The sequence below is a fragment of the Phaseolus vulgaris genome, chromosome 3, assembly GCF_051622355.1.
Source record: "Phaseolus vulgaris cultivar YP4 chromosome 3, ASM5162235v1, whole genome shotgun sequence".
Classification (NCBI taxonomy): domain Eukaryota; kingdom Viridiplantae; phylum Streptophyta; class Magnoliopsida; order Fabales; family Fabaceae; genus Phaseolus; species Phaseolus vulgaris.
Window position 1 is genome coordinate 36,165,198 of NC_143500.1, and position 17,724 is coordinate 36,182,921.

General features: G+C 30.2%; 2 protein-coding genes and 2 pseudogenes across 2 annotated transcripts; 3 read left to right on the plus strand and 1 right to left on the minus strand.

Moving 5' to 3' along the window:
• Positions 1-5,744: 5,744 nt before the first annotated feature.
• On the plus strand, positions 5,745-9,605 carry LOC137807261 (protein CHLOROPLAST IMPORT APPARATUS 2). The gene is made up of 3 exons (XM_068607789.2): positions 5,745-7,923; positions 8,415-8,570; positions 9,270-9,605. The coding sequence occupies exons 1-3, from the start codon at positions 6,952-6,954 to the stop codon at positions 9,315-9,317; spliced, it is 1,176 nt and encodes a 391-aa protein (XP_068463890.1). The 5' UTR covers positions 5,745-6,951; the 3' UTR covers positions 9,318-9,605.
• A 6,421-nt stretch (positions 9,606-16,026) lies between these two features.
• LOC137805572 (uncharacterized) lies at positions 16,027-16,673 on the plus strand. Its single transcript, XM_068605515.1, has 2 exons — positions 16,027-16,348; positions 16,453-16,673. The coding sequence occupies exons 1-2, from the start codon at positions 16,027-16,029 to the stop codon at positions 16,671-16,673; spliced, it is 543 nt and encodes a 180-aa protein (XP_068461616.1).
• Positions 16,420-16,525, minus strand: LOC137808880 (small nucleolar RNA R71; annotated as a pseudogene).
• Positions 16,674-17,133: 460 nt separating the features above from the next.
• On the plus strand, positions 17,134-17,239 carry LOC137808878 (small nucleolar RNA R71; annotated as a pseudogene).
• The last annotated feature ends 485 nt before the right edge of the window (positions 17,240-17,724 follow it).

Sequence of the window (17,724 nt, forward strand, 5' to 3'; positions counted from 1 at the left end):
TTGAGTGAGAAAGGCATTGATTTCTGAAATATTTCACTAGAGCATTCTCGCTCAAGCGAGATACTTCGCTGTTGAGTTGGACTTTTTGTGCGTTCTGGGCCTTCCAACTTTCTCCTTTTGGCTTACACATTCCTCTTTAGTCCAAATTGTTGGGTTTATTAGTGTCTAAGTTCAAGAGGGGAGGGGTGAATTGAAGTTATAAATTTTTCGCAAACTCAAACTGTTTTACAGTTTAACCGAAGAAAAATAACATATTCTTTTTAGAATGAACAGATTGATTCTTTAAACCACTTTAACACAAACAGAACATATCCAGATTAGGATTAAGATCAAACAATGACAAAAGCAACACCAGATTGGTTCACTCTTAACAGTTTTGAAGAACACAAAATTTGCCAAAAGAACAATCACAAATGTTCAACACAAGGCTTCAAAGACAATGAATCTTTATCAAGGCTTTAGTGAAGAAAACTATTCGTCCTTAAACCAATTACAAACTTATGTTCAAAAGCTTTGCTTATGATTGAAAAACTTTCCCCGGTCAAGAAGAACAATTTTTATTAAGCCCAGAATTAACAGATTTAATTTGAAGTAAACAGATTTCGTTCTTGAAAAATTAAACAGAAACCAGAAACGAGTGCATGGATGAGAAGATTTATGCAAGCACGGTTTATACTGGTTCACTCATAAAGAGCTACATCCAGTTTCACCTCACTCCAAGGTGAAATACACTAAAAACCAATTCCAAACAATTACAACACAGCAGTTCTTGAAACCTACAAGAACACTACAAACTCAGCTGAAACACCCTATTTCAGTACACCTTGCACTCCAAGAAACCCTATAAAAAAGTGACTAACACTTACACCTTTTACAAGAAAGAATAAAGGAAAGATAACACCTGAAAGAAGATGCAAGAACAAAATCCAGTTGTCCCTATTGCAGCAAAACAATACCAGCACCTTCACCAAGATCAAGGTTTCCCTAGAACAAGCACACTTGAAGATCCCTTTGGAAAACCTTTCAAAAACTCAATTCGATCTTTCTTCTCACACAGAAGTGTTTAACCTCTGCTAAAATCGTGATTGCTCAACACCTTTTCATGTGAGAGAAGCTTTTCTTTATATAGAAAACAATTTCTAACTACTTTTCAAAAAACAGTTGAAAAGTTGTTATGAAAACAACAGATTCAGTTTAAAAACAAACAAATTTATTTTAGGAAAACTGCCAACTCAGCTAACTGAAATAATTGACTGAGTTGTACCTTTGGTGCCCTAACAGAATTTCGAAAATCCTTTTAGCAGAAGAAAAATAAATCTATTGTTTTTCAAGCAAACAAATTTATTTTTGTGCAGTATCCTGATTTTTTAGAAAACTCTAAAAAGCTTTTTGAAAACCATTTCATCACTTTATGTGCTTGATCTTACTACCTTGATTAGGTATCTAGGATAGATCATGTAGCAAAAAGCAACCTTAAACACACACTAGCCTAAGAACAAGATCATCTAAAACACATTACAATCTTCAAAGCAAACTAGTTATTTTCTACATCAAACACACTAAGATTAGGTAGAGAAGAAGCTTCATCCATCTTCAACACAAATTTCCATTCTTCCCTAGATACTCGCAATTAACGTCAAATATGGGAATAAAATGCTCTTATTCAAATAAAGATCATAACAAATGTAAAAAGGTATAAGTTCATAAATTAGGGATCATTTTATATGAACTTTAGCAATTAATACTTATAAGTGTCTATATTTTAATATGAAATATTACTGAAATTAGACACTTATCAATAAGACACAAATTTCATACCTAGTGGGATAAAGATGAAGATGGGTGTGAATTTTACTTCGAGGACGGGGAAGAGTATAGTCAAACTTGCATCATCTCGTCTTATTTCCATCCCTACTCTTTCTACTTTTCACTACATGATACCTTAATATATAATCAATAAAATTAGGATACCTCTTTTTTGTATTGAGTTTCGTGTTTAATATTGATATTATCCTAGATATCCCTCACACATTTATACTAGGCCACTATATTATATAAATATTTACATATATTATATAACGTTATGTTTGTCATGCATCCGCTTATAGACAACACATAGCCATTAATTATACAATTAATTGTACCTTGCATTAGGTGATTTTCGCTTGAGTGTTTGCTTGAGTACAAATATATAAAATAAAAGAGATTTATCTCGCTCTCATTTTGACTTGAGGAAAAAACAATAGAAAAACAAAATTGATAAAGAGACTAAAATTCAAGGTAAGTAATTTTAATCACTTTTAACCTTTATATCGCCTAAATCAATAATAAATAACACACTTATTTTACTTTTCACATTTCAAATAAACCATTTATAACTCAAATTGACTACCTCAAATCTCTTGTCCAATTTAACACATATTTAATAAACAATGGTGTAACTTCATCGAATTTCCACTCAATTAAACTAACTTTGCTACAATTATCAACATTAATTCACTTTATCATATCCAAATCAAAATTAAATGACTAGATGCAAATTAATCAACTCCACTTGTCTCTATTTATGAACTAACTACGAATTTGATCTCAAAAGTTAGACAAAATTGGAAATGTCCTAACTTGATTATGGGAATAATGATTCACAAACCAAACATATTACTATCAACTTAGACTAAAAAATATTAATTTATTATGCTTAAATTTCATATACGAACACAAAACTTCACACATACAAGCATCACTAGAAAAAGAGAACTATAAATCTAAGGGAAAGAAAACTTACTCAACAAGATAAACTATTTGGGTCATTGTCCTATTTATGGGTGTTTAGAACCAAAGTGATATAAACATATAATTGAAAATCTATTCAAGCAATTCAATTTGGTTTTCAATTTGACACTTCAAAGCTAATCTGAAGCAAAATAAATTATTTAAATAACAATATATTACCTGTTATTTCACCATATATGAGAGACGCATGTTGAAGAGAAAAAAAAATCTAATGTGTCTAGATCAGTTCATATCTCAACCTGAATTATCGTTGTCAAAAAAATTGTAATGTGAATTATAACATATTATTAACTTGTTAAGTACATTGTATTTCAGTTTTGCATTAAACACCATACTAAAACACTTGGTATAATTTTGACAAATACTACATATTTCATCTAACAAAATTATAAAATGTTAAATCTCATTCCCTATTATCAAAGTTGATAGTTGATTTGCTATTCTTGTTGGTTAGTGTGTTATATGATTGTGAATGAGAACACATTTTTTAGTTTTGAGACATATTTATTTTATAAAAAATAAAGTATTGTATGTGTTTGAAATTTTTTTTTTTTTTGAAAAATATTACTTTTTCAAATATTTTTATTATTTGAACTTAGGTCACTACACTCTTAACTAAAAATAATTATACCATAATTACTAACTATAATTTTTAACCTAACTCTAAACGTTTGATTCAAGTGAATAACCTTTCTTAATAAAGAAAGTGTTTTACATCGTATAATTATTTTTTAAATACGAAAAAAATTGGCCACCTCAAAACACAAAAGGAAAATAGAACTACAAATTAGAAACATCATAATCAATCCAAATCAAACCGCAAAATTAGTTTAGTTTGATTTAGATTTAGATTTTTTTTATGTTTAAATGAAACAAAACTAAACGCATCTATTTTTTTTGGTTTGGTTCATATGTATTTAATTAAAAGAATAAGTTAAATTACACATCGAACATCCGTATCATTTACTTTGATGTTTTCTAATATCCACCTTTTAATTGGAAAAAATACTAGAAATAAACTTAAAACTTTATAAAAAAAATTGATGAAAAAAAAGTTTAAAGATGATCATATTTATAAATAAATTATCAAATAGTTAAAGTTATAATTTATATACTAAATTTTAATTAAAGTTTTAACCTTTATTTTTTAAAATATTTGTATTAAATATAGAAAATAATCTTACATTTTACGTTGATTTTAATCTATCTAAATAAAATTTTAAACTATTATAAAATTTTTATATAGTATATGTGAAATTAATTTTAACTTAATAATGAGTTTTAAAGAAACATGATTCAATTGGAAGATATTAAATAATATAATATTTAATAAAAATTTTATTATTGTATTGATTATATATATATATATATATATATATATATATATATATATTAGAGTGATTAAGAATTTGTACATGAACTAAAAAGCTATAGTGGGGACAATTGCACCCATAGTGTTGAATGTGGACCCGTTTGTTGGTAATTAATTATTTAAATATTAAAGGGTTACGTGATACTGTAATAATTATATAGGCAATTCTTCTATTAATTAAACTCGAAATTTTTATTTAATGCGTTAAGATAGTAGTATTTTGATTTGTTTGAAGGTCAAAATCTGTTATTATGAAGTATGTTTTACAACATATTTTAAGATAAATGAAATTGATACATAATTATTTAAAATAAAATAAAATACATAATAGTAAGTTTAATTTCTTAGATCCAAATTTATTAAAAGTTCTTCTAGACCGAGTTGGTTTATGAGATAAACAATAATACATACTAAGTCAATAAATTTTGAAAATATATCTATATTTTGAGATAGATTGTAAGGAATAATAAATAAAATATTTCTTTTATGTTAATCAATAAAAAAAATCAGAAATTATTCTTTTTAAAACACTCATTCAAAATTGGTTAAGAAATATTATAGATATGTTAATAATAACATTAGGCGCTATATTATAATTTCCGAAAGAACGAATGTGAAAATGTTATATTCTAATATATATAAAAGGAATTCGTTAACATAATTAAGTCATGAAAAAAAAAATTAATTACGACTTTAGTAGTTTCATACTTATTATTTTTATTTTAAAAATATATATTAAATTGAATTGAGTTGTACTATTTTGCTCTCTATAAGAAATATAATTTTAAATAGTTGAATAAAAAAAAGAGTATGTTAAAATATTTGCAAATACAAAGTATAAATTTATCAACTAAAACGAAAACTAATTTAAGATTAATATATTTTTATTTAATTTATTTAAATATATAAGTGAGTGAAAATTCATATTATAAACTTATTTTATAAAATTAAATTAAATTTAGATTTTTTAATATAATATTATAATTATTTAAATATTATTCGTTATTAGGAAAATTGCATCCTAATATGTAGTGACATATCACATTTGATTTAAAACAAATCTACTTGTTGAATATGAATTAAAATATATATTTGATTTCTTTTATGTTTTCTGTTGGTTTGGAGTCAGTAAAAAACTGTGAGTAAGATGAGATATTTGAGAAATTGCGTATACGAGGAAAGTGGATGTTACTGGAATGTGTCTGAATAAATATCTGATGAGGAAGCATGAAAAAATGGACACTTGGGCGCATAGAGAGCACAAGTGAAAGAAAAAGAGAGAAGATTTTGAATTGGTAATTGCAATGAGAGAAGTTAATGAACGTAATAAGGGGACGTAGCGCGTTTAAGTGCCACAGATGGAACGCACAAGACACCAAAACTGTTGGAATCTGTTTCCTCTCACAACACATCCAAAACCTTACCTCTTTTCTCCAGACACGTGAAAAACTGTGCACCAGCTTAGCCATAAAAGGTAGGCCACGTAAGCCAGAAAATCTTACCTCTCCAATCAAATCCTGCCACGTCACCAGATAAGAGCCTTTTTTTCATATACCCAAAATTAGCTTTTGCAGCAGGTAAGGTATGGAAACGGAATAATCCTGTACCTACACATCCACGTCTGTCTGTCACGGCCATACTTAGTAAGATTTTCATTACCCAATTACCATATTGCCCTACCTCCTAGTAAAAACATCACCAACAACAAACAAATCATATATATATTCCTTTTCTTCTAAAGAGACAACCAAAAGATATTGTTTACCAGTTTTCAATAAATTGTTTCATTTTAATGCAAATAATAGTAGTAGTTAAGTAATGGCCGGCTCACATCCACTCACTCCAGACCTTGTTTTTTTTTTACTATTTCCAATAAATAAGTTTTGGTTTTATGAAATGAGTAGAATGAAAAATGATTATTGAGTAATGTTAAAATGAAAAAGTAAGAAAAAGATGAAGGAGGAGAGGGATATTATAGTAAAAGAAGGTAAAATAATTGAAGTGGTAAAAGAGAGAAATAGGAGGTTCATAATAATGGTCCCCACAATAGGAACAGCAGGGAAACTGAGCATTGTCTCTTCCTTCGTTGTTCTCGTCTCCAATGCTCCAGCTCCTCCACTGCAAGTGTCAACACTCACTCCCTCAGAATTCCCCAACCTCTCTCTCTTTCTCTCTTTCTCTCTCCGAGTAAGTGACACAGTCGGTGGGCTTATACCCCTGCAAATTGCCTATAGATACAGGGACCCCAACGGTTCTTTGCCTTTTATCTGCTTCGGCTCGTGACCCTCTGCCCTGTCTCCTTTCTCTTTCTCTCTCTGTTGCTGAATTTAACACTACTCACCTTTCATACACTTCAATCCCTTTTTATTGGCCAGCTTTCCCTTATTCACACCAACAACAGTACTTCCTTTTCCTTATCCAACACCAAATTCGGTTCCTCTTTTCGGGTTTCGGAATCCATCAATCAATGAATGCCCTGTTTATACACTCCTGCTTTTCCTATCCTACCTCAACCTTTTAGCAGACTCACTAGTAAATTACCAACTCTCACATTTATATTTTTCCTCTCCTCTCCTCTGTTCCATTTCTTTCTTCCACTCTAATATTCCCAAAACCTCTTGTTGGCCTTTTCTTCATTTCCTTTTTTTTAATAAGGCAAAAGATTTTGTTGTTTGTACCTTTTGGGTTTAGGGTTTTGCGCCCCCTTCGGAAAAATAAAAAAAACAAACCTATGTTCAACTCCAAGCCTCTTCAATTCTGAACAAATTGAGCCACACATACAAATAATGTCTTCGTGTTTGACCGGAGCTGGAGGAAGAACCTACGGGTTCGATTTCGAATTTGTTAAATCTTCATCTTCTTCCACCAGAACCTCACACACCTCTTCTTCACCTTCTTCAACAATCTCCGAATCCAGCAATTCGGCCCTCGCAATCTCCACGAAGAAACCCAGAACGCCTCGAAAGCGACCCAACCAAACCTACAATGAAGCCGCGGCGCTTCTCTCCACCGCCTACCCCAACCTCTTCTCCACGAAGAACCTCAAAACGCAGGGCAAATTCGCAAAGCCCGCGTCGGAGAATTTTGATTATGACTCTTCGGAGCTGTTGTTGCCATTCAGGGTTTTGGACGGGTCGTCGTCGTGTTTCCTTCTGGACCAACCGGGCCCGAAGCCCTTGGAGAGGCCCAAAGAGGTGAGCGTGCAGGAGAAGGCGTGTGGGAGCCCCGGGGAGATAAGCTCTGTAGTGAATTTCAATTACCTAGAATTGAACGACGATTGCGAAGAGAGCCTCGATGCGGAATCGATTCTCGACGAGGAAATCGAAGAAGGGATCGATAGCATCATGGGGAGCAGGGTGCAAGATGTCTCAAACGACGCCGTCAGTAACTTTCCCTGGATAATGCCTTTTGGCGGGAAATCCGACTTCCCCAGACCCCGTGTCAGCGCTCTCCGACACGTCGACGACGGAAACTGGTGGAATTTTCCGGTCGTTGATATTCTTCAAATATCGCCCAAAATTAACGCCAAGCCTCCTCCGGTGACCGCCGAGAAGAAGATGAAGAAGAAGAAGGTGGCAGCGATTGCGGCGACGGAGAAACCGGTCGTAGTGGAGTTGAAGAACGTGGAATTGCCCAAACCGAAACAAGGTTTGATGTTGAAATTGAATTACGACGACGTTCGGAGCGCTTGGTCCGACCGTGGGATACCGTTCTCCGACGATAGCCCCCTGGCCGACTTGCCGGAAGCTGACGTCACTGTAAGTTCCATTAAGTAACAGTAGCCACTACTCTGTTGATTGCGAGATTTACGAGGAAATAACAGCGTGTTTAGCAAGAAGCTTTATTTTAATCTAATCTTTTTAAAATTCAATCTTAGAAAGTTTGGAGATTGACTCCACTGTTAGCATTTTTAATCACGTGGGGTATGGTAATCCAACTTTTCAAAACTGAAGTAGTAAAGTATTTCATGCATCTCTTGCTTAGTTCCTCTTTACTTTACTTTACTTTTCACCGTGATGCTTTAAAAGTAAAATATTTAATAGATTTCAATTTCAATATGAATTTGGGTATAAAGGTTAGAAGCAAAAGCATGTGTTTGTGGTGTGCTGCTACCATTTTCATCTATTATTAATAGTTGTAGTTATATTTGTCTTGCATTATTAAATTTTGTGATGGTGGTGGTAGCCTGTAGATTGTAGATGGTAGTGAATAATAAACGGAATTTGTGTTTTGGTGTTGTGGGAGGCAGGCGCGGCTGTCACAAATTGATTTGTGGTGGGACAATGGCGGAGTGAGAGAAGCTAGCGTGCAGCGCTACAAAGAGAAACGGCGAACGAGGCTGTTCTCGAAGAAGATCAGATACCAGGTGAGGAAGGTCAACGCAGATCGACGCCCCAGAATGAAGGTACGACTGAGTTGAGGACACTTGGAGAATTTTGATTTTAAAGAAAAGAGGAAATGTGCTTTATGATTTGGTGATGATAATTTTGGATACTGAGGTTGGTGCGTGCGTCACAGTTTATTTTTGTTATGGAGAGTGGACCCCGTTACTGTGGTTGGTCACTTTGTCCAACTTTTGAGGATCTATCTATTTCACCTTAGTTTGATACCCTCCCACTGCCACTCCATTGCCAATGCTTCCAATTCCAATGTTTAGGTTTATGTTCTTAATTTCATATATCAACAGCTCCTCACGCATGCATCTCCTCCACTTTTCATTCCTATCACAATATTCTCTTTAGATTCTTTCGTCAGATTATTCTACTCTCTCTCTCTCTCCATATATAAAATAAAACATGTCTGCTCTACATTCTTGTATCGTATTTAAAAAAAACATGTGTGTATATATATATATATATATTCCTGTGTCAACAACAGATTTGGTCGGCCTTCATTTTTATTGGACACTATAATTCTAATGTGATGATGGTTGGTTGAACAAGGTGGCCTAACTAGGACGACAATTTCGTACCAAAACCAAACTAAAAAACGAGAAAGGGATAACTGGATGGTTTTCTGAACAAATTAAATCATGAATTATGGTTTCATTTATGTTTGACAGACACATTGAGGTAACAAGTCTAACTTGTTTGTGATGTGGCAGGGGCGATTTGTTAGGAGGCTCAATTCTAGCTCAAATGCACACAGATGATTTTGATTTTGTATGTAGTAGTACGTAGCAGTAAAGAACAAGCTTTTTGGGACTACTCTTTAAAATAAAAGTAAAAAAAAAAAGTTAAAAAAAAGGAAAGAGAGAGTTTATCTATATTTTTGTAACCTTTACTCTCTTTTTTTCTTTAGTCCTTTTACTTTTTGGGTTCTTCTTAGTTCCTGCAGTGAGACTGTATGAGATAAGCAAGAAGTAGAAGCAAATTGCCTAAGATTCTATTACACATAAAATTCTCTTAGCATTATGGGCACATGGAGATTCTTGGTTTCATATCCCATTCCATCCTTATGTGGTCAATAGTACTTTTTGGTTAGGTAAAGCTAACAAAATTAAAAACAACAAAACAAGAGTATTTAAGGGTGATCGTTGCTTTCTCCAATCATTACACTTTACATATTACTTAATATAATGATGGATGATTTGACAGGAAGCCATGAAAGGTAAAATGAAATCACCTTGACCGTTGAGTTGGCTTTCTATCCAGACATATATCACTTTACAATTCAAAATATGATTTTAATTTCAACACATCATTCATTACCCTTTTTTTCACTTTTTTTCTTTCTCTCTGCTGCGTGCGTGTTAACCATGTCAATTTGGGAAATGCTGGTGTATTCTAGTATGTGATAATTAAGGATTATAAGTTATAACTCTTTTTTATTCATATTAAATACTACATTCTGAATTGAATATTAAATTTCACATTTCTTGTTTGTCTAATTTACTTTCGAGTCAACACATATTTAAAAATATGTTTGAATGAGTTTTTTAAAAAATAAAAAACAAAATAAAATTTTATATAAATTAAAATTATTATATATATATATATATATATATATATTAAAAATATGTTTTTTTTTAAAAAAAAATTTGGACAAATTTTAAATTTATAAAAAAGTTAATTACATTTTTTTTTTCTTTTTAAGAAGTATTTTTCCTTACCGAACCTTGTTGTTTGTCTAACTCCATTCTTCTTCTTGTTTATTGTAAATCTCGCTGAACTTTCCTTTTGTATTCCTTTACAAGATAAAAATATAACTATGTTTTGTATTTTTATAATATAAAACAAAAAGGTAATTCCATTCTTAATAAACTACTTTCTAAACTGTTATGTTTTGTAAATTAATTGAATTACCTACCATAAAAATTATATATTTTAATTGAGATTGACTTAATTATGGTACAAAATTTACATACAAATTAATTCAATTACTGTGAGAAAGAAAGTTGTGTTATCATTAATTAAACTTTATTTAAAATAGTCTATGTCATTAATTTGATTACTCGCCTTTTAATTTGATGAGGTATCACTTTATTATTTTTACCTTATTCCTGTAATATAGGATCTTATATTTTTCATCTTTTTATTGATAAGATATTGATGATGATATATAGATAATAAATTCATTTTATTTTATTATTATATTTAAAGGATTTTGTCTTACACTATTTGTTTTGACTATTATATCATTTACAACATTTTTTTTAGTATTTCTAACATTATAAATACTGAAATATTTATTTATTTTATTATTAATAATATATTATTTAATTTAAGCATTACACTTTTTATTTCATTGTTTTCATCACAGTGAGAGTATATTAAGATTAATAAATTTAATAATAACTTTTTTTTTATAAAAAGTTTTCAGGTTAGGCATCACTATGCAACTTGACATCTTAGCTAGGCTGACACCTCAAGTAACAACAATCATTTGCCATCATATGAAAAAAAAATATTATTAACAAAAAAAGAAAAAAGAAAGAAAATACAAAAATATGGGGGGACTAGACCAAAACTCATATAGGTAGACTATACCTATTCATAAAGAATTCTAAAAGTAGACTAGCTGGAAGTCTATTATACCAATTAAATGATTCTCTATAAATAATTTAATACATATGAAATTTATAATAATAAAAAAACAAGTATAATTAAAATAAACTCAAATGAAAAAAATAAAATTAATTGTGAAACTTTCAAAATATATTTTCATTAATAAAATAAAATTTAAATTTGAATAAAACACCATATAATCATTTCTTTATTTATTTGCATTTATTTTTAACTTAATACGTATCTAAGTTGAAATACTTAATGACACTCAGTTAGCTAAAATTTGTTAAAATAGGACAATTTTATAATATTTCTATAAAATTGAGTAAAATTTTAAAGATATTAATATGAATAAGTGATGTTTCAAAACATCACTTTAAAATGGATAAATCATATTTCTATGCACAATTTTAGTATTAATTATTTTTAAGGACATGTCAAGAAGCTGAACTTACGGGTACAATTTTTATTATTTTATTTATTTTTACAAAATTATGTTTATATAATTTATAATTTTCTTTCTAACAGATGTCACACTTCCATGCATAATTTCTATTTTTTATACTACTTATATTTTTTTTTTATATTTTATAGTATTCAACTTATGTATAAAAATAAAATTTAAATCACTAATGAAAATACAACTTCTATTCAAAAGAAGTCAAATTTTGTGTATAAAGCATGGCTTATATAAAAAAAAATAGAAAGTATGCACATAAACACAATTTATATTTTTAATATCTTTTAATAGTGAACTTTTGTATAAAAAAAAATCAAAATCATCCATTAATGAAAATACAACTTCTATAAAAAAAAAATTAAAATTTTATGTATAGAAGAATGACTTATATAAAAAAATTAAAAAAATCATGCACATAAACAAAACTTTTATTAAAAAAATAAACATAACTTTTGTAAAAACAAAATTAAAAGTGTGTATATGAATATTTTTACATTTTTTTTACCTATTTTCATAAAAAAGAACATACACAAATTATATCATTTTAGTATATTTTTATCTTACTATAGTGCCATTATACATTAATGTGTATGTTAATATTAACTAGAGAGTTTGTAAAATAAGAACATTTTAAAAGTAATATGTACAAACATACTTACATTAATCTAAAATGTAATAAGATCTATTATCATAATTATTTTAAGTTTAACTCTTGAAAATTTACATATGCATATTTTGTACACTACAACAAAATTATGAAATAGAAACCAATTTTTAGAGACAAAAAATAATTAATTGCTATAATGACTAAATTAGAGACCATTGTAGAAACTAAAAAAAAATTGGTTTCTATTATTGTTAAATGGTTTCTAAATTGGTATCTAATTAGCAACCAAAGTTTTTGCTACCAAATTTAAAAACTAAATAATTGGTAGTTAAAATCTTGGTAGCTAATTAGATACCAACTTAGAAACCATTTAACAATAATAGAAACTAATGTAGAAACCAATATTTTTTTAGTTTATAAAATGGTCTCTTATTTAGTTACTATAGCAACTAATTATTTTTGGTATCTAAATTTTGTTTCTATTTCATGTTTTTCTTGTAGTGGTATACCAAGTACAATCATAATAGATTTTTAAATGAAGTATATATCAAGATAGATTATGAAAAGACATGATTATATTAGATGAGATTTATTGTATCATATGATGAATAAATTTTGTTTTAATGAGAAATGGATTGATTGGGTCAAAGGTTGCTTGAAATTGGCCTCTATATCAATTCTAATCAATGGAAGTCCAACAACAAAATTCAAACCATCTCAGGGATTGAGACAGGGGGACCCCCTTAGCGCCCTCTATTTTTAACTATAGCTTAGGGGTTGTTTGATTTAGTGAGACAAACTGTCAAGAAGATGTTTCTCCAAGACTTGAGAGTAGGTAGGCTTGAGGTAGAGACTTGTGTTCTATAATTTGTGAACGATACCTTATTCATGTGTAATGATAACCATCAAAATATTTTAACCATTAAAGAGTTACTCTCAGATGTTATGAGTTAGCTTCTGGATTGAAGATCAATTTTCATAAGTCAATGATTGTTGTAATTGGGGTAAATAATGTGTAGTAGATAGCTTTTCTAATACTTTAAAGTGTGTGCAGAGGATATACCATTTAAATACTTAGGTTTAATAGTGGATGAGAATCCTAGGAGAAAATATTTTTTGTCACCTCTTGTGGACACAATTTGGAGTAAACTTAATGCATGGAAAGATAGATATTTAACTTTGGCTGACATAATTTGCCTTATTAAGTTTGTGTTTAATTTCCTCCCCTCTTTTATTTGTCCTACTTTAAGTATCTCATTTTTGTCTATCAATTTATCATAAATATTCAGAAAAAGTTCATATGGGGTTAGGACAGGAATAACAAAACCATAGTTTGGGTGTGTTTGGATAAATTGTGCAAGTTAAAGGAGGAAGGGAATTTGGGTATATATTGGGAAATTTAATAATGCTCTTTTAGCAAAATGGCAGTGGCGGTTGGAGACGAAGGTTAGTGGAAAATGGAGAGACAATATTAGGTCCAAATACGAATTAGATTATGGTAAACCTAATGGATCAAATCTTAAGTCTCAATCGTGGTGGTTGAGGGATTTAGGTAGTGTGTGGTGAGGGAGAAAATGCAAGGTGGTTTCATAGGAACTTTCTTTTTTCTTAAAAAAGTTAATTAAAATATTCGATAAAATGAGAATTTCAATTTAATTCTATAAATACATAGAAAAAAATAATACATAATAATAGAAATTGGAATTTTTGATAAAAATCGGAATTCTTGATAAAAAGGAATATAATCAAGTTTAAAATTACAACACATAGTTGTTCAAAAGTTCATACATCCCTAATCAAGTTTAAAATTAAAACATACGTCCCTAATCAATTTTGCTTCCAACACTTGATCTTATTACTTGATTAGGTGATTAATAAGTGCCTAATTTCAGTAATATTTCATATTAAAATATAGGCACTTATGAGGATTTATTGCTAATTTACATATAAAATAATCCTTAATTTATGAATTTATACCTTTTTACATTTTTTATGAGCTTTATTGGAATAAGAGCATTTTATTCCCAAATTTGGTGTTAATTGCATATTTACATGGAGGATTGAAGATTTAGAGTAAAGGAGAATAATTTGAGAAAAAAGAGAAAACTGGAAGGTCCCAGAATGGAAAAAGATGTAAAGAAAGATTGGACATTTTTTTTATGTTTTATCATTTAGCCCATTAGCGCGACACTGGAAGCAACCTAACCCTAGAAAACTAGGATAAATAGAGGGCTAGAGGCTCAACCTTAGTGTGCCAGATTAAGAGTAAAACACCATAGAGTGAATTGTAACCAATTGGGAGAATGAAAGGTGCTAAAAGTATCCGTGGCTAATTCTACACTTTTGGATTTGGGAGTAATCTGCTCAAACTCTCTTATGTATTGAGATGATATCTTATATATTAATATTCAGTTCTTGATTGATTATTAGTATTGTTGTTTTATTTTTAACTTTCTGCAACAAATTGAGAATCTTAATCGGACCGAGAGGTATTTTTAGGGTTCAAACCTAAACATCAATACTTAACATATTTGAGTGCTAGAGATAGACTTGAAATGTTAATTGACATTAACGTCTGATTGTGATTTCTAAGTTGTTTTTATAAGTATGCGAGAGATCGATATTTAGGAAAATTTTTTAAGAATTTTATATGCGAGAGATAGATATAAATGAATTTTCTACGGGCATCAATTTGAATCAAAGAACTTAATAGTAACATGCTAATCAAAATACATGAGAGTGGGGAGATGAAACCTAATCCCTATTTTTCCGAAGCAACTCATCCTTTGTTTGTTTTTTTTATTGATCAGTGTCACAACAATCACTTCAAAACTATTTTTATTGTTCTGTTGTTATATTTAACGAATTTTGTACTCGATAATTCACGGTTCCTTTTCGATGTCGTTGTCGGAGAACAAATTTTTGATTTGTTGAGTATAATTTCCTAAATATTGTGAATATTTTAATTGTTTTGATTTATTTTAATTTTGTGTTATTATAAACAGATTTCTTTTTATTTTATTTGATTTTATTTTAATTTGCTGATTTACTGTTATTATTTTAATTCTTATTTTGTTTTTATTTATTTCTATTTATTTTCAGATTTTTATTTTTATTTTATTTTCTTTTAGTTTTTTTAGGTTTAGTTACGTAGTTTTATTTAGGTTTAGGTAGTTTTTATTTATTTGTTTTAATTATTTATCATTACTAGTTTTAGTTTTTATTGTTACGTTAGGTAGTATCTTTTAAGTAAGTAGGTTAGTATTTTATTATTATAATCTTCTGTTTTATTTTATTTCAGTTTTATTTGTTTTTATTTTATTCTTAGTATTTATTTGTTATTTTTAAGTACGTTATTTCTTGTTTTTATTGTTTTCTTCTATTCTGTTTTTAGTTTTTATTTTATTTATATTTTTTTTCTTTTTTGAGTATTTTTTTCATTTTAGTGTTTTGTTTTTGTTTTATTTTATCTTTAGGTTTTAATATGTAGTTTATTGATTTTATTTTAGTTAGTTATTTAAATTCTTGTTTATTTTTTAATTTTCGAAAAAAATATAAAATTTCGGTTACTACTTGTAAATTTTTCTTGCTAACCCTTGCATTAGCTGCTTTTATATGATATTGAGAAGTCAAGTTCCAAAAGACCACTTGTTATTTGAAGCAGAAATTGAGAAGGTGGCTAGAAAAAATCGAAAATCAAAGGCAAAAGAATATCAAGAAGATAATAGAGAGGACTCTTCAACATCTTCTTCTTTCTCCATTGATATTTTTTCAGGAGAATAACAACATGGCGGGGGAGGAAACACCACCTCCTAGGAGAACTCTTGGAGATTACGCCATACAGCAAGGGCCCAAACATTTTTCTAGCATTGCAGTGCCGACAACTAACATGGCCTTGGAGATGAAGCATGCGTTCCTTACCCTCATTAGTACCAATGAATTCACGGAGATGGATCATGAGGATCCTCATACACACTTGGCTACTTTTTATGAATTGGTGGGAACTATGAGTTTCCAGACATGTGATCTTAAGAATGTATACATGCGTTTGTTTCCTTTTTCTTTGGAAGGGAAAGCAAAGGAGTGGCTTATATCTCATCCTAATCAGAGTTTAACTAAATGGAAGGATGTGGAGGAAAAACAATTTTGCAAAGATTTTTCCCAATCTCTCGTTACATCAATGCTAAGTCTGAAATATCTGTGTTCAAACAAGGATTAGAGGAGTCTTTCTGTGAGACATGGGAGAGATTCATGAGGATGCTGAGAAAATGCCCAAACCATGGGTTTGAAGATATTGCTCAAATGAGCATATTTATTAATGGTCTCAGATCAAATAAAAAGATGCTTCTAGATGCCGCGACTGGTGGCACAATGATGGTTGTTGATGTAGATCAAGCAACGAGGATTATAGAAGCTTTGGCCACAACTGACTAAGAAAAACCAATATTTTTTGGAAGTCCAACCTCATTACAACTCTGGAAAATGACCTCAAGATTCATGTTTCTAATATGTTTATGATTTGAAGATGAAATGAAAAGCAATCATGATTTGTTATGATTCAGTGAAAATAGAGTGATGAATTGTCATTTGTTTGTTTTGATTTGATCCTGGAAGTTGATTGGGTCATCTGTGCGGTCAGTTGCTCAAGTTGTTGGGTCAGAATTTTGTTTTGAGCTAGCAATGCATCTTTAGTGTTTAACTCCAATACTCCTCTTTTTGATGATTTTGTCTATCATGTTGAGCTTGATAATCAGTTGTGGCCAAAGCTTCTATAATCCTCGTTGCTTGATCTGCATCAACAACCATCATTATGCCACCAACCGCGACATCTAAGAGCATCTTTGTATTTGATCTGAGACCATTAATAAATATGCTTAGTTGAGCAATATCTTCAAACCCATGGTTTGGGCATTTTCTCAGCATCCTCTTGAATCTCTCCCATGTCTCATAGAAAGACTCCTCTACTCCTTGTTTGAACACATATATTTCAGACTTAGCATTGATGTAACGAGAGATTGGGAAAAATCTTTGCAAATTTTTTTTTCCTCCACATCCTTCCATTTAGTTAAACTCTGATTAGGATGAGATATAAGCCACTCCTTTGCTGTCCCTGCCAAAGAAAAAGGAAACAAACGCATGTATACATTCTTAAGATCACCTGTTTGGAAACCCATAGTTCCCACCAATTCATAAAAAGTAGCAAGTGTGTATGAGGATCCTCATGATCCATCGCTGTGAATTGATTGGTACTAATGAGGGTAAGGAACGCAGGCTTCATCTCCAAGGCCCTGTTAGTTGCAGGCACTGCAATGCTAGAAAAATGTTTGGGCCCTTGATGTATGGCGTAATCTCCCAGAGTTCTCATAGGAGGTGGTGTTTCCTCCCCGCCATGTTGTTATTCTCCTGCAAAATATCAATGGAAAAAGAAGAAGACGTTGAAGAGTCTTCTCTATTATCTTCTTGATATTCTTTTGCCTTTGATTCA

Coding starts and splice junctions, on each gene's coding strand:
- LOC137807261 (XM_068607789.2), top strand. CDS start 6,952: ATGTCTTCGTGTTTGACCGGAGCTGGAGGAAGAACCTACGGGTTCGAT. Junction 7,924..8,414: donor TGCCGGAAGCTGACGTCACT/GTAAGTTCCATT, acceptor TGTGGGAGGCAG/GCGCGGCTGTCACAAATTGA. Junction 8,571..9,269: donor ATCGACGCCCCAGAATGAAG/GTACGACTGAGT, acceptor GTGATGTGGCAG/GGGCGATTTGTTAGGAGGCT.
- LOC137805572 (XM_068605515.1), top strand. CDS start 16,027: ATGGCGGGGGAGGAAACACCACCTCCTAGGAGAACTCTTGGAGATTAC. Junction 16,349..16,452: donor TATATCTCATCCTAATCAGA/GTTTAACTAAAT, acceptor TGTTCAAACAAG/GATTAGAGGAGTCTTTCTGT.